The sequence below is a fragment of the Perissodus microlepis genome, chromosome 18 (assembly GCF_051167445.1).
Source record: "Perissodus microlepis isolate ML-2025 ecotype Zambia chromosome 18, ASM5116744v1, whole genome shotgun sequence".
In the NCBI taxonomy this organism is placed as follows: domain Eukaryota; kingdom Metazoa; phylum Chordata; class Actinopteri; order Cichliformes; family Cichlidae; genus Perissodus; species Perissodus microlepis.
The window spans coordinates 9,790,590-9,808,661 of NC_140478.1; the positions used below are offsets into that span (position 1 = coordinate 9,790,590).

Consider the following 18,072-nt stretch of genomic DNA (forward strand, 5'->3'; position numbering starts at 1 on the left):
CTTCGCCCAGTGTTTACCAGATTATAGAGGCCACAGATCACATAACACTGGGTAGAATTTCACATTCTCAAAGAGGGAGGTCTATAAGACTCTACATGGTGACACAGTAAGGTGACTAGTACTTTCTCTCATTTCTTACCAGAAGCTCCATACTTTGATGTGTTGTCACCGGGGTTCCAAAGGAGCAGCTGTCTTTCCCAGTCGGCTGCACCTCTGAACTTCTATTGGCTGCTGTCTGGAGGAGTGGGTGTGATCGTCTATGTCTAACCTCCCACTTGTCAGTCTAGTTGGACAGGAGGCATGTTCACAAGCTCCTCCTTGCTCATTGCTCCCTTTTACACACAAGTAAACCCAGCTTCTGTTATGGCAAGGGCTGCACGTTGGCATTTACCAAATAGCCGCGGCATGCCACTCTCCCTGACAGCACCTCCCTGCCTTCTCAGGAGACAGACAGGCTGAACTAGCTGAGAGCAGACGGTAGTGGACTATCTGGCAATCACTCCCACAGTTCAGCGGTACAGAGTGGGGGAAACTGCTCAACATGCCACAAGGTAAGCTCAGATATAATATTCATCCCATATCTGCAGGCATTTGAGGACTGTTGGATCAGACAGTTAATCAAAGCCGAGATGCAGAAAGATGACCTTGAATGTCTTCGATCAGGGACCGGCTGATTTAAATTCAGGGTCAGAAAAGCTTTTGACTCTAAATGGATTTAACAAATGGTGTGAAGTGGACTTCTGGGTCAAGTAAGAATACTAAGCAGCTCTTCGGGACAACATCTTTGCATTCAAAAGATTAAATGTCGCTTTTATTTTATTACACTTTTACTTATGCAATGAAGACACAAACTCATTGCCCACATTGCCCATGTTTCTATTTTAACCTTCTTATGTTAGCATATCATTGTTTTTTCCTTGCGTGAGGCTCCAGGCAACTGTTTTATCCAATGAGCTTTGGCTCCACATACCATCCAGTGAGGCTTTGAATGCCACATTGCAACTCATTGCAACCCTGACCCTGGTGCTGTTGGAATGGGAACAGGGCAAGTCCAGCGGTTCAGAAGCACCAAAACAAAACATATGGGAGGGGATATCACAGAACCTGAAAAATTTCTAGGAACACTTTGAGGAGACAGTGAAAAATGTTTTAAAGAAACAGGGAAAACAGAGCAATAGGGAGACATAGGATGGGGAGGGGGATTCAGGGGGTTGAGCCCAAACACTTGGCTTTGCTTCCTAAATCAGCTCCAAAGAGAAGATGAGGGTTAGAGTTATGAGTTGGAAAAACCACAGGCTGTACAGCCAAAAAAATAGAGGAGAGGAAGGACTTTTTCCGGGAACACAGCATTGACAGTAAAACATGTGGACACATATATACAGACACAGTAAAGAAGCAAAGAGACACAGGTTATGGGTTCAGTGCACGGAGAAAGCTATGGTTTGAAGTTTTTTAATCTCACTATTAACAGGTAAGGAAACACCTAAATCTTCACAAATATTCGTATCCTGGTATGCAGTACAATTGTGTCAAAATGTGTGCAATACAGTGTTGTCGGTGGCAATGTGACTACGAGGTCCCCACTCCTGTAATATTCAGAAACCGAAGAAAACATAAATGCATGGACTGATTCCATAAGTAATAGATGGACTCCATTGCAGCAGCTCAGCAGCTTGTAGGTGGAGCATTGTCTGGACCAGATGCTAATTTTGGAATGCTAAGAAGCTAACAGTTGTTATCACCTTGATCATATTGCACTATATTACAAAAAACACAGGACACTTCCTCTGGGGATATAGCAATCCACCAAAACGTTGCCTCAATATTTCTGAAGAGAAACAGTAACCATCCTGAGAGAGTCACATGACTAACATGGCTAAAGATGAGCCTGGTGAAATGTTTTGCTATCATCTATGACAACCGCAAATCTTGACCTGTTACTTTCAACAATAAATGAGCTTTTAGTCCAGTTTACTGCTGCTACATAGGGAGGCTGCAGCCATTTGACATCATGAGTGAACACTGAACTTGTGGTTTTGGTAAAGAATGCTGTGGACAGACATGTTGTGATTATGAGATTTATGCTGATGCAGGGAGAGCCTTAAGGTCTGTATGAGAGAGGACGCACTCACCCAGAGGAGGGGAGCAGCTGTTGTGGGCACACAAGGATAAAAAGAAACTGAAGTTAAGGGAAAATAGCTGTGCGAGAAGAATGTGGCGTTCCTCCAGCCGAAAAACAACAAGAGCTGAACATAAAGGAGGCCTTGATTTTTTATTTTATTTTTAAGAAAATTTGAGCCCATTGCAATGTTTGACTTTGGATTGAATTCATTATGTGCGGAGGTAGCAGGACTGCTGTGCACTGCTGTTCGGCTGGGGCCTGTTTGGGGTAAAGCAAATATTTTACATTTCATTTCGTGGGTTTCCTGTGAGGTGGGCCTACTCCTCCAGGCGCAGACAATTAAAACCTATGCCACAGAAATGTGGAGAGAGTTGGGCAGTGGCTCCTGGGAAATGCCTAACCCTAACTTTGCTATATTGTTTCCTCTGTGGTAACCTGGTGAGGAGGAAATGTTCGGGTCTATATTTATGCGTAAAAATGGACGGCTTGTGGGCAACAACAAGCAGTGTGAAGCTCCTTTGTTTGCTCGAAAACTGAAAATAAAGCATCTAAAACTGGCATTCCTATTGCTTAATATTCTACATGCAGTTTTTAAAAGTTTGACATTTTTGGAGATAATTACTTTACTACGGAGCCCCGCAAGGGACATGGGAGAAAAAAAAATTACGATGAACTTTTGCGAGATCTTGCAAAACTAACTCGGGATCTCGCAAAAGTTTTGCAAGATCTCGCAAAAGTCCGTCTTAATTTTTTTTCCCTCCCATGTCCCTTGCGGGGCTCCGTACTTTACAGTTACAAGTCTCATTTAAATGTTCAACTACAGCTAGCCTTGACTGGTAGGTGGGGGGGGGGGAAAGCTAGCGTGGCTCCAGGTTAAAAAGGTTTTAACTGTACAGTTATGAAAAGGAACGTTTTCACAGGACGGGATAGTATAGAGTCCTGTGAAAACTTTAGTATCCTTGCTCCTTGTAGAATCACCTTTAGCACCAGTAACTTCCAGTTATGACGTTCTGTGTGACTCTAAAATCTCTCACATCATTGGGGAGGTACTGCACAGAATCCTGCATAAATCATTCTTTCTTGCGCCTGTATACCTTGTTTATTGAACGTATACCATATTTAGCTGCTTCCAACCACTGTAATAACCTATTTTAAGTCTCTCCATTTTTTCATTTTTTTCTCCAATATTTCAAATCACAACAACAGCTGCCTCTTGGTGTTTTATATTGTCAGGTAAAGACCCTACAATAATAGAAAGAAAACCCCAACAATCAGACAACCCCCCCATGACCAAGCACTTGGCGACAGTGGGAAAGAAAAACTGCCTTTTACCAGGAAGAAACCTCTAGCAGAACCATCTACCATGACAAGTTGGGAAGAGAGTCCGAGAATAATAATAACTAATGATTAAATGCAGAGTGGTCTATAAACACATAGTGCGTGCAAAAGGGTAACTGAAGCTTAAAAAAAAGTGCATCATGGGAAACCCCCAGCAGTCTAGGCCTACTGCAGCGTAACTATGGGGGCGTTCAGGGTCACTTGATCCAGCTCTGGCTTTAAGTTAAATACAGCGCTGCTATGTCCGCCTACTCATAAGAAATCAAAAAGTGCATTTTAGCCCCACTAAATTCTTTCTGTGCAGGTACTAAACGCTTATATTTTTCTTAAAGTAAGCCAGACATTTCTTATTGAGAACCTAAAACTTCTTTACTTGTAAAAGAATTTCTTGTTGTCATTGGGTTGAAGTCGAGCCGGCAGCTTATATTTTGAACTGAGTCAACAGAGAGATCGGGATGTCTGCAGTAACAGGTGCTCTGTGCTTCAGCGCTGATTGACAGAGACAATAGTGAAGTCTCTGCTTGCAATCAGCACGCTCTTTTTCTATTATTCATGCTACACTAGCTTTATGGAAATATTTCTTGTGTACCTCTTGATTTTTCTGTATATCTGGAGCACCTGAATGGTCTTCAATTAGCCTTTAGAATGAAGACATATCTGGGTCTCACTGCCTGACATGTGCTTTAGCTTTACGCCCACATGTACGAGCTAAACTTAGACTTGTCAGACGGAGGCCTAAAAGAGTCCTCTCAACATCATGGAAGCCACAAGAAAATAACAGTAAATAATGTAGTTTTAGTATCTAATACAGTGGTTAGACATATGCAAGGGTAACAGAACTGAATATGATGGAAAAAAAGGAATAGTTTATATTATTCTGTTCGTGCAAAAGATTTTGGCTATTAAAGTCGGAGAAACGAAGCTCAAAACAGTTTAAATTTTAGTACCAAACAAGTACACTCAGTACACTGATAGGGGACCTTCCCTGAATGTTGCTTGTCATCTCTCTCTGCACCCTGCACTGTTAATACTCGTCAAGTAATTTCTTTTTTTTAAAAATAACACTGCTTTTTTAATTTGTTTCATGTCATCTTTGATTTATCAGTTATTCATGGCACAATACTGAGCATCAAATTATTTATTTCTGAAAAGTAAATCTCTCAGTGTTTTTTTTCTTAATCAGGAACTGTGTCGTGTCCTGTAAATATATATGCACCATATTTCCAAATGTACAGCCCTCAGTATCTATGCCTCATGTATATGTCTCAGTGTGCAGGCTTTATTCTGCAAAATTGCTCACATCCCTGCGTGTCTGCAATTTGCACATTTCTTTGCTGTTTACTGCCGGCCACCAACGAGTGCGTGAATGATAGAGGTGAAAATTCCCAGCAGGGACATTCGGTGGTGTTTGTCTGTTTACTGCATAGCTGACATTGTTTGGGGCTGTGGCTTGGTGGCCGCTGTGCCTCAAGAGGACAGCAAGCAGCCGCAGAGGCTGGTGGTCAGGAGAGAGGAGGGGAAACATGGGAGGCGGGAAGAGGTAAAGATTTAAGAGGGGGAGATGCTGAGAGAGGGAGGCGGGGGGAGGAGTGATATAAAAGAGGAGAAGGGCACGCCAGTATATTAAAAAGGCAGTAGAGCGTTGCACTGTAAAAATACATCACTTTCCAAGGTGAAAGATGAAGTTCTAGATAGTTCGGTGATAGAAAAACAAACTCTCTGAAAGAAAACTGTAGACCTAGTAGGAGGCACAGGGAGAGAAGGAAGGGAGGAAAGTATTGAGTCAGAACAATGACTGTCTGTATTTATGTCTGTAGGAGTTTATTTTGCACTGCTGGCCATAGCTGCTGGGCTAAACAGTCTCAAGCTATTTTCAGCTCTCGTCCTGGATGGCAGGGCTGTAATCAAGTGAAGATCAGGCCTGCCATTGTTGAATAATAGCTGCCTGGTGGACGGAAGAAATGAACCAGCAAGAGTGTGAGAAAAAATAGAAAACTTTGGGAAGAGGAGAGAATAAGAGAGGGGGAGAGAGAAAAAGTACTTCGGCGTAATTGAATGTTTGTGTTTTGTTATCCACTCACTACATGTGGGTGAATGAATGAGCATATTGTGTGTGGAGCACAAACAAGGCTGATTGATATTCCGTCTGGTCGCAAAACTTGGACCGAGTCTGCCACCAAACGCACCACAAATAAACCTCAAGTCAATGTCAGAGCCAAAATGTTGAAATCTACAATATGCTCATTACATTATTATATAACCACACAATAATCACTTCGACCACTTGTAAAAATGCAGAAACAGGTTTCTCATATGTTGTTGGCTTAATTTAGTCCTCTTTTTTCTTGTCAGATGCCCGAGGTCCAATCAGATAATGTGTCAACACATTTTTCGGAGAACTAAGGAGAACAAATGATGGCGACACAAAATGGTAGAAAAAGAATTTCACTGAATCTGATATTTATTTGAAATGCATGCTCACTTACTGTTTGTAATTTTTGCAGGGAATATTGCACCTTGTAAAACAGCACAGAACGGAATCAAGGAGAAGCCCCCATATTCAGTGGAAACCCCTTATGGCTTCCGACTTGACCTGGATTTTCTAAAATATGTAGACGACATAGAGAAAGGGAACACCATCAAAAGGATTCCCATTCAGCGCAGAAGCAAGGAAGTGCGCGCAAGCACTTTACCAAGGCACCTCAATGCTTCTGGGTGTGGCTACCGCCCAAGCCCCTGGGGATCTACCGGAGCTCTTGGCCCCAGGTCTCGATTGTCAGACGCCCATCATCATCATGGCTATACTTCCTGGGCATATGATCACAGGCCACCTCTTTCCCCCACAGGGTTTAAATCTTTGGCAGAGATGGAAGCCAGAATCAAGGAGTTTGATGAGCAACCTCTAGGGGAACATATCAGACCCCATCTCCTCCGTGCCTCCAGTCTGCCACTTACGGTTTTACTGAGACAAGGGTCAGAGTCCACAGATGACCACAGCAGCGTCTGGAGTTCAAAGGATCACCTTGGGGGAAGAAACATCTCATGTGAAGATGTGTTCCACTCTTCGGACAGCCCTCGGCCACAGGACTGCTCAGGTCTGCTGAGGCGCCTAACTGAAGCCCTCGAACGAGTGGGGGACCTTGAGATGGAAGTGAGGGTCATTCCTGAGCTCAGAGCGCAGATCTGCATCCTCCAGGAGGAAAGAGAAAGACTTCGTCTGGGACTGAGTCCACGTGACCATCCCTCCACAATGAACGGCACCACAGATCCTGGTACATCCTCTCACAATAGCAAAGTATTGAGAGGACTTCAGCATGAAAGTCACAGTATATTTCCTAGAAATTACAGTGTCAGCCAAGATGACTCCAATCCTACGCATGAGTGGAGGACTAGTACAGATCTGGATGAGCTGCTGACAGTGACCTCCCTGCAAGCCAAAGTAGCTGTGTTGGAGCAGAAGCTCCACGAGACTAGCCTGGAGCTCCAGGGAGTGTCAGGGCTGCTGAAGGAGCAGCAAAAGGAAAGCAAAAGGAAAGACGAGAAGATAGAACACCTCATTAAGAATCCTGCGGTGTGGGTCCGTGCAGAGAGGGTGGTGGTAGATCAGGATGGAGATGAGACGGTAGTGAGATCAGAGTATGACAAAGCACCTTGCTTTATTAGTAAAAGAGCGGTTAATGCAAACGATCAAACAAGGCAGCAACACAAGTCTGTGGTCAGTTCAACATCGTCTGAAAGACGTCCACTGGTTTCTGAAGGTACAGACACAGCTGAGGTGATCCATCACATAAAGAAGATAAAGAGTCTGCTGGAGCAGCAGTGGAAGTGTTTGTGCACAGAGAGTGAATCAGGAAAAGAGGGCAAGCATCTAAAGCACCCAGATCCCAAAGTCAACTCTCTGCAGCAGGAGATGATGGGACTTGTCGACATCCTCATGTCCTGCCACAAACAGCGTGGAGACAGTGACGGTAAGAAGATTCAGCAGGTAGCTATACAGCTGAAGATAACAGAAGCCACATTTCAGAGTTAATAATAGTAACATTGAAGTCAAAGTGAGCCAGGATCAGTGTTATTGTTTTTGTATAAGAAATCCCACTGGGTTTAATAGGGTTAGCCAAATCTGAATGTTGGAAGTGAGTCGGCGGAGCTTTGTGTAGTGCAAAGAATAAGAATAATTTTCATCTAATAACTGTTAACAACAACAGCATTTCATTAGCTGTATGAACCTTTGTATCATGTATCATGGAATGAGGTTAGTTTTTTTGTGGACCCAAATGTAGCACACAGGAGACGAAGGTGAGATAAGGCCAGCATTTAATGCTGACTAGTCTAAAGGTTTGCACGGTACAAAAACAGAAAGCAAAGCTAAGGAAAGCAAATTACCAGGAAAGCAAATTACCAGGAGGCATGAGGAATTATTATTCAGGGAACGACACGGGGAGACTAAGTAAAAAAAACAAAAGGTAATAAGGTAATCAGGGAGGACGAGACAAGGACAAGAACTCAATATAAAGCACAAGCGAGAAAGGAATTGAACAGAGATGATAGACTTAAACATGCAAACTTGACAAAGAGGGGAAGACAAAATAAACCGAAGGCAGAATACTCGAAAATCACCAGAAACTGAAACAAAGAACTAAGACTGAATGTTTCAAACAAGAATAAAGAGAAATGATCAAACTGAGAACCAAAAGAAGGTTAAATAAGAAGAAGGATTCCAAGACCATAACAAAAATTTTAAAACCCAGGACGATGACAAATTGAGTAAGAGGAAACTGATAAGCAAAATGTTTGCTTATAGTCAGTTTTGAAGCTCAAACTGAGTCACCATTTACTTTAAAAGACATTGCATCATAAAACGGAGACAGATGGATTAGAAGGAAACTGATGGGGTTTGTGATTTTTTTTTTTTGTTTGTTTAACTGATGAGTAGGCGGCTCTTGGATTTACAGACAGCATTACAATTAGCTTTAGCAGTGATGAAATGGTTTATGCAAACATAAACAAGCCATTGAATCTAATGAGGAGCATGTAATGCTGACATTTCATCATATCCTTTGTGTTTGTCTTCTGTGTAGCCTCTAAATCCATCCTGCAGACAGAAGGATGTGCCCAGACGTCGAAAAACCTACATTCTGGGGGTGTTAAAGAAGGGTTAGTAAATAACTCCCTGACTTTAGCAACCCTAAATGTTATGATTGTCGGTTATTTGATTTGAGGTTCTGTACAGTCCTGACACAGAAAAACATCATGATTTAAGTCTGAAATATGAGTACCACTCCCTGTTGTCAGTTAAGGGGAGGAAAGAGGCAGCTCCTGTATTGTAAAATGACACAGTGATCATAAACCATATTTCAAAGCCTCACAAGTATGTTTATTTCATTCATCTACAATAAAATAGCCATAAAGGAATGTGTTTTCTGGTTCAGCATTACAATTCAAGTAACATATCTCCTTGACTGTACAAGCAGGAAAGTATTCACAGCCTTTGCTCAATATTTCTTGAAGCACCAACCACTTTGGCAGCAACTACATGCTGAAGCCTTTTTGAGTATGATGCTTCAGGCTTGGCACGCCTATTTTGGGGCAGTTTCTCCCATTCTTCTTTGAACAACCTTTCAAGCTCCATCAGGTTGGAAGGCAACATTGTGCACATCCATTTTCAGATCTCTCCAGCGATATTCAATTAGGTTCAAGTCTGTCACAGACTGGTCCTGATGCCACGCCTTTGTTATGTTGGCTGTGGGCTTAGGGTAGTTGTCCTGTTGGAAGATGAACCTTCGCCCCAGTCCAAGGTCCAGAGCACTCTGAAGCAGGTTATCATCAATGATGTCTCTGCACAATGCTGCATTTATCTTTCCCTCAACCCTGACCAGTCTCCCAGTTCCTGCTGCTGAAAGGCACCCCACAGCATGATACTACCACCACCATGCTTCACTGTAGGGATGGTATTAGCCAGGTCATGAGCGATGCCTGGTTTCCTCCAGACATGACAATTGGCTTTCGGGCCAAAAAGTTTAATGTTTGAACCAGAGAATTTTGTTTCTTGTGGTCTGAGAGCCCTTCAGATGTTTTTTTGGGAAACTCCAGGTGGGCTGTCATGTGACTTTTACTGAGGATTGACTTCAGACTGGTTGCTCTACCCAACAGGTCTCATTGGTGGAATGGTGCAGAAATGGTTGTCCTTCTGGAAGGTTTTCCTCTCTCCACAGAGCAACGCTGGTGCTCTGTGAGAGTGACAATCAGAGAGGTGACCTTTCTACCCCATTGGCCTCTATGAAGAGTCCTGTGGTTTCAAAGGCCACTGTGCTCATTGGGAACTTTAATGATCCGGAAATGTATCTGGACCCTTCCTTAGATCTTTATATAATTACAATCTTTATGTTCATGTTATATATTTGGTTTTTATTTTTAATAAATGTTAAAAAATTTTAAGCACACTTTTTCACTTTGCCATTATGGGGTATTATGTGTTGAATTTTGACCAGTGGACGAGTGAAGTGCTGTGAATACTTTCTGTATGCACTGTATAAGGGTTCCCAGCCTCTGACTCCCCTAAACATACATAAGACATTCAGACTAGTCATTGGTTTGAGATAATTAAGCAAATTCACAAGATTTACTATGTATAAGTTCACCAACCTCTGTCACCGAAATAAAAAAACAAACCAAAAGTGTAGAAGCAGTTGTAACATTTAACATGTACCTCATTTTTTTTTCTTTCATTTTTCTATAGAAGCAATGAGACTGCCAGTAAAAATCAGGCCTGTATGAGCCAAAGTGTCCATGATGATTTGGAGCAGAGGAACAGTAGCACAGTTCCTAGGGAGGTGGCTCCTGCCCAGCTGGATGCAGACACAGAGAAGAGAAGAACGGAAGAAGAGAAGCAAATTGACCCAGGCAGACAGATGAAACTGGAAGGAACAGGTTTTGGGGGGACAGATGGAGGTGATGTATCTCTAGTAGCTAGGGCTACAGAGAAAACGGCCAAGATGAAAACACAGCCCTCAGGAGAACAGATGGAGGGAAACTCTGGCTCGGAAACAACCACCAAAGGCAGGTGAGACGACCTCAACAAACACCCAATCGGTGTCTGTTTGGAAGATGTAATTGCACTCAGCAGGAAGCTAATTTCATCTGATCATAATATAATATGTTCCTCATGTTTTAAAGTGAACTGTCGCTCTATTATGACCTTCCTTGAGCAAACATATACACATTTTTTTCCTCTTTCAGAGAAGCAGTGAATGCAGATTTTATTTCTGCCTGTCATTTCCTTAATAATCACATGGACAACATGGACAACCCCAATGATGACATGGTAAGCAGTCAAGACTAGAGATTAAATTTAAATAGATATGAAAATTTTCTTTCATTTACTGCATTAAAAATATGTCTGTGCACCAGCAGAGACACAAATGAGTTCTCAGAACCCAGCCAAATAAACATCTTGGACGGTTGTCATCCTATCATGCTGACAAAAATCTGTCCACAAACAGACATGCAGTATAAATGCCTGCTGAACAGAGTTTGCAGTACCAGGTTGGGAACTGAGGTATCTGCAGAACCCTTTACGCCAGAATGAACAGACACTAAACAGAGTTGTATAAGGTTAAAAAAAAAAAATAGTTGGCACGGAGCTGGCAACACCATTTTTTTCCTTCTTTGTGGTCCTATTTGTTACTTCATTGCCTTGTTTTGAAGTGGATTGCAATCACCGCGCCCGTGAACTTGCTTCTATTGGGACATGTTGCATTTCAAAAGTTGAATGTTGCTACAATGATGTAAATCATTTGATTGTTGACTATCATTTTGGATTTTTTGAGTTTGGCAGATGAACAATACCAAATTAAGACACGAGGAGTTATCATGCAATGCTAGCACCAGCTAGCTAGCATTGCTAACAAGGCTAATCCATAATTCATTGCATTCGTAAACGGACCAGGTTGTTAACATGTTTTGTTTTCTGATCTACAGTCAGCTATTTTAACATAGACATCTAAGAGATTTGTCATGAGCAATGTTCCCTCTAATTTTTCACGTGTCTGAGCGAACACACAAACTCCCTGAGCGATCCCTTGGACCACTGTGAGCAACAGCAGACATGTGCACTGTGGTCACGCCAGCATCCATCCAAGTCACATGGTTTATTAAAATAATCAAATTACAACATTTACATTTAGACTACTTTTAATTAACTGTTTTAGCTCACTTACAATGAAAATTAAAAAAAAAAAATCTTCTTCATGACCTGTGTAGTATGTTAACACTATTGGAAGTAAAAATAACTTGAACTCCAATTTTGAAAACAAAACTTTCTTTCTTCTTTTCTTTTTCTTTTTTTATAAAGCTCTGACTTGTATCATGAGTCTGTGGTCTGGGAGAGAGTCTGTAACTCTCTGTCTGTAAAATACAGTGTATAATGACCAATGTTGGGCAATTAATTATATAGTTACTTCTTCAAAAAAGTAACTGAGTTTTGCAAACAACAACGTTTTTTGCAGCTGTTTACCTAAAAATACAGCCAAGGCGGTTTTTTAAAATAAACATTTCAAACTATTTACAGAACAATCAGCTGTTCTGCATCAAATCTGATGCCACACAAATTATTTGTGCCACTCCAGAAAATAATTTCTGTCCACTATGAGATAAAGGAGAACAACAGCCTGATACCTGCAGGCCTGACAGCAGGAGATGTATCACTCCTGTAACACCTGTAACATTCAGCAGTCGCCTCATTGTTCTGACACACACAACAAAACTACTGACTACACTACACACTAACTACACAAGATTTGCGCTAAACGTCGCAAATCTCTCACATCTCAAAACACCGCCATCACTCCAAAACTTCCCCCTTCCTAAACAACTAAATGCCATGTTGCCATATCATTTTTTGATTGGTCGACATGGTACATTTTTCGACCAATAGGAAAGGATGGGGTTTTTGGGTTTTGTTTTTGCTCACAGGTGGGGAGTGCTTTCGAGCGTTTTCCTTATAAAACGCCGTTTTTACTGTTTCTTCCCGCAGTAAATATAAACAACGATAGTATTCAGGAAGAAAACCAAACACTGCATATATTTTTAACATAACTCTGGTTTTACGTGGCCTATCAACACAATTTAAAAACTGGTATAAAGTCCACACTTTTTCCGTTAATTGTCCCGTCTGTCCTGCTCACATCTCCAATGGTTGTACACGTTGTCATTAACGTGGCTTCACTCCTCATCAGCCACGCCGCTTTGCTAGCTACAAGACTGGTGTCGGCACATAAGGACGCTGTCATAGCCTGTCGACGACGTTGATTAGCTGCGTATATGCGAATGTGAATCGCATTATTGGCTGGGCTATGGGATAAGGTGGCATTGTTCTAATCCCATACGGGAGCAGCCCGTCACTCACTGACTAACACTGCAAAACAGAATTGTTAAAGTACTGATTTTAATTTCAATTCAGGTTAGATTTTTTTTTGTACGCAACGCAGATTTTCTGTGCGCAGAGACCGTGCCAGCAGTGTGCAATTTTCCACGCGCGCAGCTTAGAGGGAACATTGGTCAAGAGGTGCCATTTAAGGAGCTGCAGTTTGCGGCACTTCTATATTGGCTTTTCCCAGCCCCACAGAAGGGCTTCAAAGAGAGAATATTTTATATTTTATATTCTACAGGTGGGCAGAAAAGCAACTACTCAGCCACAGAGCAGCATTAACGCTACTGGATATGATGTCTTCATCAGATAAACTTTAAACAATAAAAATAGCATGCAAAACTTGTCCTCAGAAAGAGGACATGTGTACCACATATTTCTTTAAAGCAGGAATGCTAAATGTTCTAAACATGTAATATATGTTAATTAAATTCATGCTTCACCAGGAATCGTTCTTATTCATATATTTTCCAGAGGATGGCCCTGGTTGTGTTGTTCCAGCACTGGTTCAGTGCAGCAGCAGAGGAGGCCTCTGAGGCCAGCAGGGTGGCTGCATACCTGAAACACATAAAGAAGGAAACACCCTCCCTGCTGGCCTTTCTAGTCAATCTGGCGGATGACAACGGGAACACAGTGCTTCATTACAGCGTCTCCCACTGCAACTACAGCATTGTCACCCTGATCCTGGATACAGGTAACATATAGGTAACCGTGTTGTCGAAGCTATTGTAATACAACGTTTGTTAGTACTAAAAACGTCTGACATCTTCCCTGTGCAACAGGTGTCAGCGATGTGAACGTTCAGAACAATTCTGGCTACACGGCGGTGATGCTGGCCTCGCTGACAGCCCCTGATGGACCTGGCGGAATGGAAGTTGTCCGCAAACTAATGGAGCAGGGCAACATTAACATTCGCTCCAGCAAGGTACCACAAGCAATAAGAACAAATGTAATAGGGATGAGGAGGGGTGGAGGGGGATATCAGTGTGAGATGGCAGCGCAGCTCCCTCCTATAGCACCCTGTGCTGGTTTGTACTGTTTTCTAAGCAGTGAATGGAAAGCTATACCTAACCACATCCATTATTAATGAATCACTTGGTAGATTTTACACAAGAAAAAATGATCAGTGACAGAGTTCATACTGAGACTGCTGTATAATGTCTTCTGTGGTTCTGGGAGGAGGTTTTCAAATTCAGAGAAAGCGGATGACGTCATCAGGATTATCTTAAACTGGGGTAAAGGGTTTGCACATTCAGCTTTCAGCCTTTGTTATGAACAGTTTGAAAGACCTGGGTATGCATGTATACCAAAGAGAGTTAAAAAAAACTCCCAATCTTTGGAGTTGCTGGCTTGTCCCTATAAAACTGAGGTTAGTAAGACGCTGACTACTAAAAGATAAAGAATGAAAGCTGAAGAAGAAAGAGGAGATTTGAACAATTCTTGGTCTGGGCCTCACACTCTCTCCCTCTCCGCACAGACGGGCCAAACAGCTCTGCACTTGGCAGTGAGACATGGCCGAGTTGTGATGGTTCGCCTGCTGCTTAGCTGTGGGGCAGACGCTAACATCCAGGACAGCCAGGGAACCACAGCGCTGATATTCGCATCTGAGAGGGGCCACACGCACATCGCAAGGCTCCTGCTGGAGAGAAGCCAGTGTGACCTCACTCTGACTGACAAGGTAAGACCACATCAAACAAATCATCATGTAACCTGGGAAACAATGCTGGCAAACTCTTTTCTGTGGTCATTTTCAGGGATCACAGTGAACTGGATCATAATGTTGTGATGCAACAATAGTCTGGGCATCATACCCATTAAAATTCAATTTTAGGACACTGAATTCATGTGATGATTCACCTCCATTTGTTAACAAAATGGCACATCTATCTTAGCATTCACATCACTGAATGCAAAGAAAAGCAGCTTAGATGCGTGAAAGCTTGAATGTGTTGACACACACTGTGGATGTGAGTGGACTGACAGTCTGGATGTAGCAGAATAGAGCTTCCCCAGGATTAATCAAGGCTACAGTAAGACAAATCTCCCTGGGCTGAGAGGAGCTAATCCGCTAACAGTACAATATCTGTGCCATGCGGAGCAAGTGGAGGCAGGGAAAGAGCAACGGGGGCAAATCTCTCTTCTGCTTGTGACAGTCTACCTTTAAAGTACACTTAAGAGTGTGAACCATGTCTCACCTAAACCCACACTAATTAGACTGATTAAACTGTGGAAAAATGAATTTATATGGCCTACAGAAACGCCAGCAGTTTTGTGCGGTAACACAAATAATGTTAACTTAACAATCAGATGATAACAAAGTCAGGAAATCACCAAATTCTTCAAGGGTTCACCATCTGGGGACCCAGAATCAGTCACATTAATGTTGCACTCTGAGCTGAAATGTTGTTTTTTTCTTTGTTTCCTGTTTGCCAGCGAGGTCAAACTGCGCTTTCCATCGCCATGCAAGGTTCCCACGCCGATACAGCTGCCCTGCTGCAGGCCCACGCTAAAGCTCGAGCTCTGTAGAAGCGGATCTGTTCACATGTCAGATCCTCTCACCTGAGTGGCGCTTCAAACGCAGGCTTTTTTTTCTGAAATCTGGACTAGTGACAGCTGGTGCGCTGAATGGGATGATATTACAATGAGGCTGTACGGCATGAGTAAGTGAGGCAGATGATGGTTGCTAGGGCAGCATGCCGTGATCTGCTGTTTTTATTTTGTCTTTATCGCTGATCTTTGCACATCCGTGCAGCAGCTTCGCTCTGCAAACTATGCAATGGAAAGAATATTTATTATGTTTGTTGTATTATCTAAAAATCTGTCTGTAAGAAGATTCTACCTGTATGTTTCCAAGGGGAATTCTCAGCATTTCTAAGCACCATTTCAATAAAATACTTTCAAAATACTGCATGCCAACTAAACAGAAACAAATCCCTGGAGCCGATCGACCAGTTTGTTTATTTCACACGTTGGTAAAAACTACACTGATGTATGCAACGCCTGTTTTTTAATAAAATAACAGAAAAGCGATGATATTTCATTGTTTGAAACGAGCAACATGCAGTGGCAAAGTCACCCAGCAGGTGGCGCAGCTCATCCATTTCAGCATCACCGCCAACATCCAGCCAACTCAAACATAATAAGAATCCCCCCTACAGAAAGCTACAGCGGAGACGAACCTAAAAACGCTCACGTACAAGGAAGTAGATATAATCTCTTTCAAGTGTGACAGACGGTTACAAACATGGTGTCTTTTGATTTGCAGTAATTCCACTGTGTGAGAGGACAACGTGTGAGATTCACCTGCACTCCAGCTGTATGTCACCTAGGAATGCTCAGTCAGTTGTGAAATCAGATTTGTTTGAATGGCCTTTGTTTCCTCGAGCCCCCTGGGAAACAGCAAGGGGCACTGTTTTGTTTTTTTGTGCACAGAGCTGAGATTATGTTTGTGAGATAAGACAAAAAAAGGATTGCATAGATGGCGAAGGCGTTGGATTTCTGTGTGACAGGGCACGGGTTCTTCATTTCCCCTGAGGATTTCTTCCATTCTAGCTGACTGGCTGTCCTGCTGTAATGACCACGAGCAACTATAAATCGTCAGAAAGCGAGGAAGATGTGGCAGACTGAGATGGAACGGGCATCTTTTCTATTAGTGAAATGTATCTGTATGTAGAAATAACAAAAAAGGAGGCCGGTATGGAAATGCTCTGTCAGAATAAAGTGTTTCAAAGAGATGACTCTGATAACATGTAACTGTGGATACACACACACATACGCATGTCACATGACTGCATAGGTGCGCGTCCCCCATCCCCCACTCAAAGAAGCGGGTTACAGCAAGTAACAGTGCTCATTTCAGCCTTTGTGCAGGGATAAAAATGTCTGTGACACCTCTTTTCTGCAGAGAACAGTGGACTAATAAAACATACCTATTCCATAACACCCTGAGGGGGTGTGATACAACAATGGAGGGGGGCGTCTGTGCAGTCTGAAGGCATTTGCTGGCTTCAGTTTAATAATGATAATGGACTGGATTTATCTGCTACAGTTTCTCTGTCTGCTGATGAATCACTCTGAACGCAAAACGCATTTCAGTCAGCGTGGCTTCATTTGGTACAGTCTGTAGAGTATTTCAGCTAATAAGAACTAATAATGTTATCCAACTTAATGCTGATATTTTTGCAGCTTCCATAGACAACACTTGTGCTCTGTGCGGTTCACATAAAAGGTAAAATGAAAAGCACTTATTAGCAGACACTGTTTGTGGTTTCTCTGCTTGTTAGCTTGTGCTGCTAGTTCGCCAAATATAATGCGGTAGGGCTAAACTTAGCATTTGCATTTGTTTCAGAAATGATTGCAACTCCTCCATGTTTTGCACACTTTCCTACATTATGGATTTAGCTTGGTTGGAACTGCCAGGAAGAGTGGACAGTCAAAATCCAGGTTTTTAAAACTTGTGGAGACATGCCAAAAGTACTGACTCAAGGCTTGGAATCCTTTTGTGCTGAGAAACCTCTGATTTTGATTTTAATTACATTTGCAACCTAGTGTAATTTGATTTTTAGAAAAATTCCAGTTTTATTTTAAAAAAATCAAGTGTGCAAAATGTGAATGGGGTTTGAATACATGTATGACACATATTGATGTATACAAGGGATAGAACTAGCAGCAGAAATGCAGCAACAGCATTAGCACTGATTTAGGGTCTTTCTGAGGACTTGATGAAAGCTTAATATTAATACACACCTCTAGCTCTGTTTTTGATCTCGACTAAATCCCAGAGAAAATATCAGAGTCTTCAGGTGCTGCATACTAAGCTAACCTCACGTCTACCATCTGTTTGCAGCATCTGGAAAAGGGTAGCAAGAGACTGAAACAAACAATAAATGTGGATCAGAAAACCAAAATGAGGTAAAAAAGTGTTTAATGTTTCTGAGAGTTATACCTCATTCATTTTAATGGAGAGAGACAGAATACTTAAAGTTATAAATTGATTTGCATGTCACTGAGTGAAATAAGTGATTGATCTTCAAGCAAAACGTGACTAAGTACCTGGTGGGGGTAACATGTTTGTTGCAGGTCAACAGGTTTGCACACATCTCAGGAGCGATTTTGGCTAACTCCTGGGCGGGGTGGCTGTAGCTCATGACCTTAATAGCTCTTTCTTTAGTCACTCCTTTGTTGCCTT

General features: G+C 42.2%; 1 protein-coding gene across 3 annotated transcripts; it reads left to right on the forward strand.

Moving 5' to 3' along the window:
* The first annotated feature begins 288 nt into the window (after positions 1-288).
* LOC146367259 (KN motif and ankyrin repeat domain-containing protein 4-like) lies at positions 289-16,618 on the forward strand. Of its 3 annotated transcripts, XR_014797639.1 has the most exons (11): positions 289-551; positions 5,813-5,891; positions 5,965-7,428; positions 8,539-8,614; positions 10,197-10,520; positions 10,697-10,781; positions 13,359-13,578; positions 13,667-13,809; positions 14,362-14,562; positions 15,318-15,544; positions 16,150-16,618. XR_014797639.1 is itself a non-coding variant. In XM_084913227.1 (10 exons), the coding sequence occupies exons 2-10, from the start codon at positions 5,873-5,875 to the stop codon at positions 15,408-15,410; spliced, it is 2,625 nt and encodes an 874-aa protein (XP_084769353.1). In that variant the 5' UTR covers positions 289-551; positions 5,813-5,872; the 3' UTR covers positions 15,411-16,618. The 3 variants fall into 3 exon arrangements, 2 of the variants coding, with proteins under 2 accessions (XP_084769353.1, XP_084769355.1); XM_084913227.1 differs by having other exon boundaries at positions 15,318-16,618; XM_084913229.1 differs by lacking the exon at positions 5,813-5,891 and having other exon boundaries at positions 15,318-16,618.
* Positions 16,619-18,072: the final 1,454 nt, after the last annotated feature.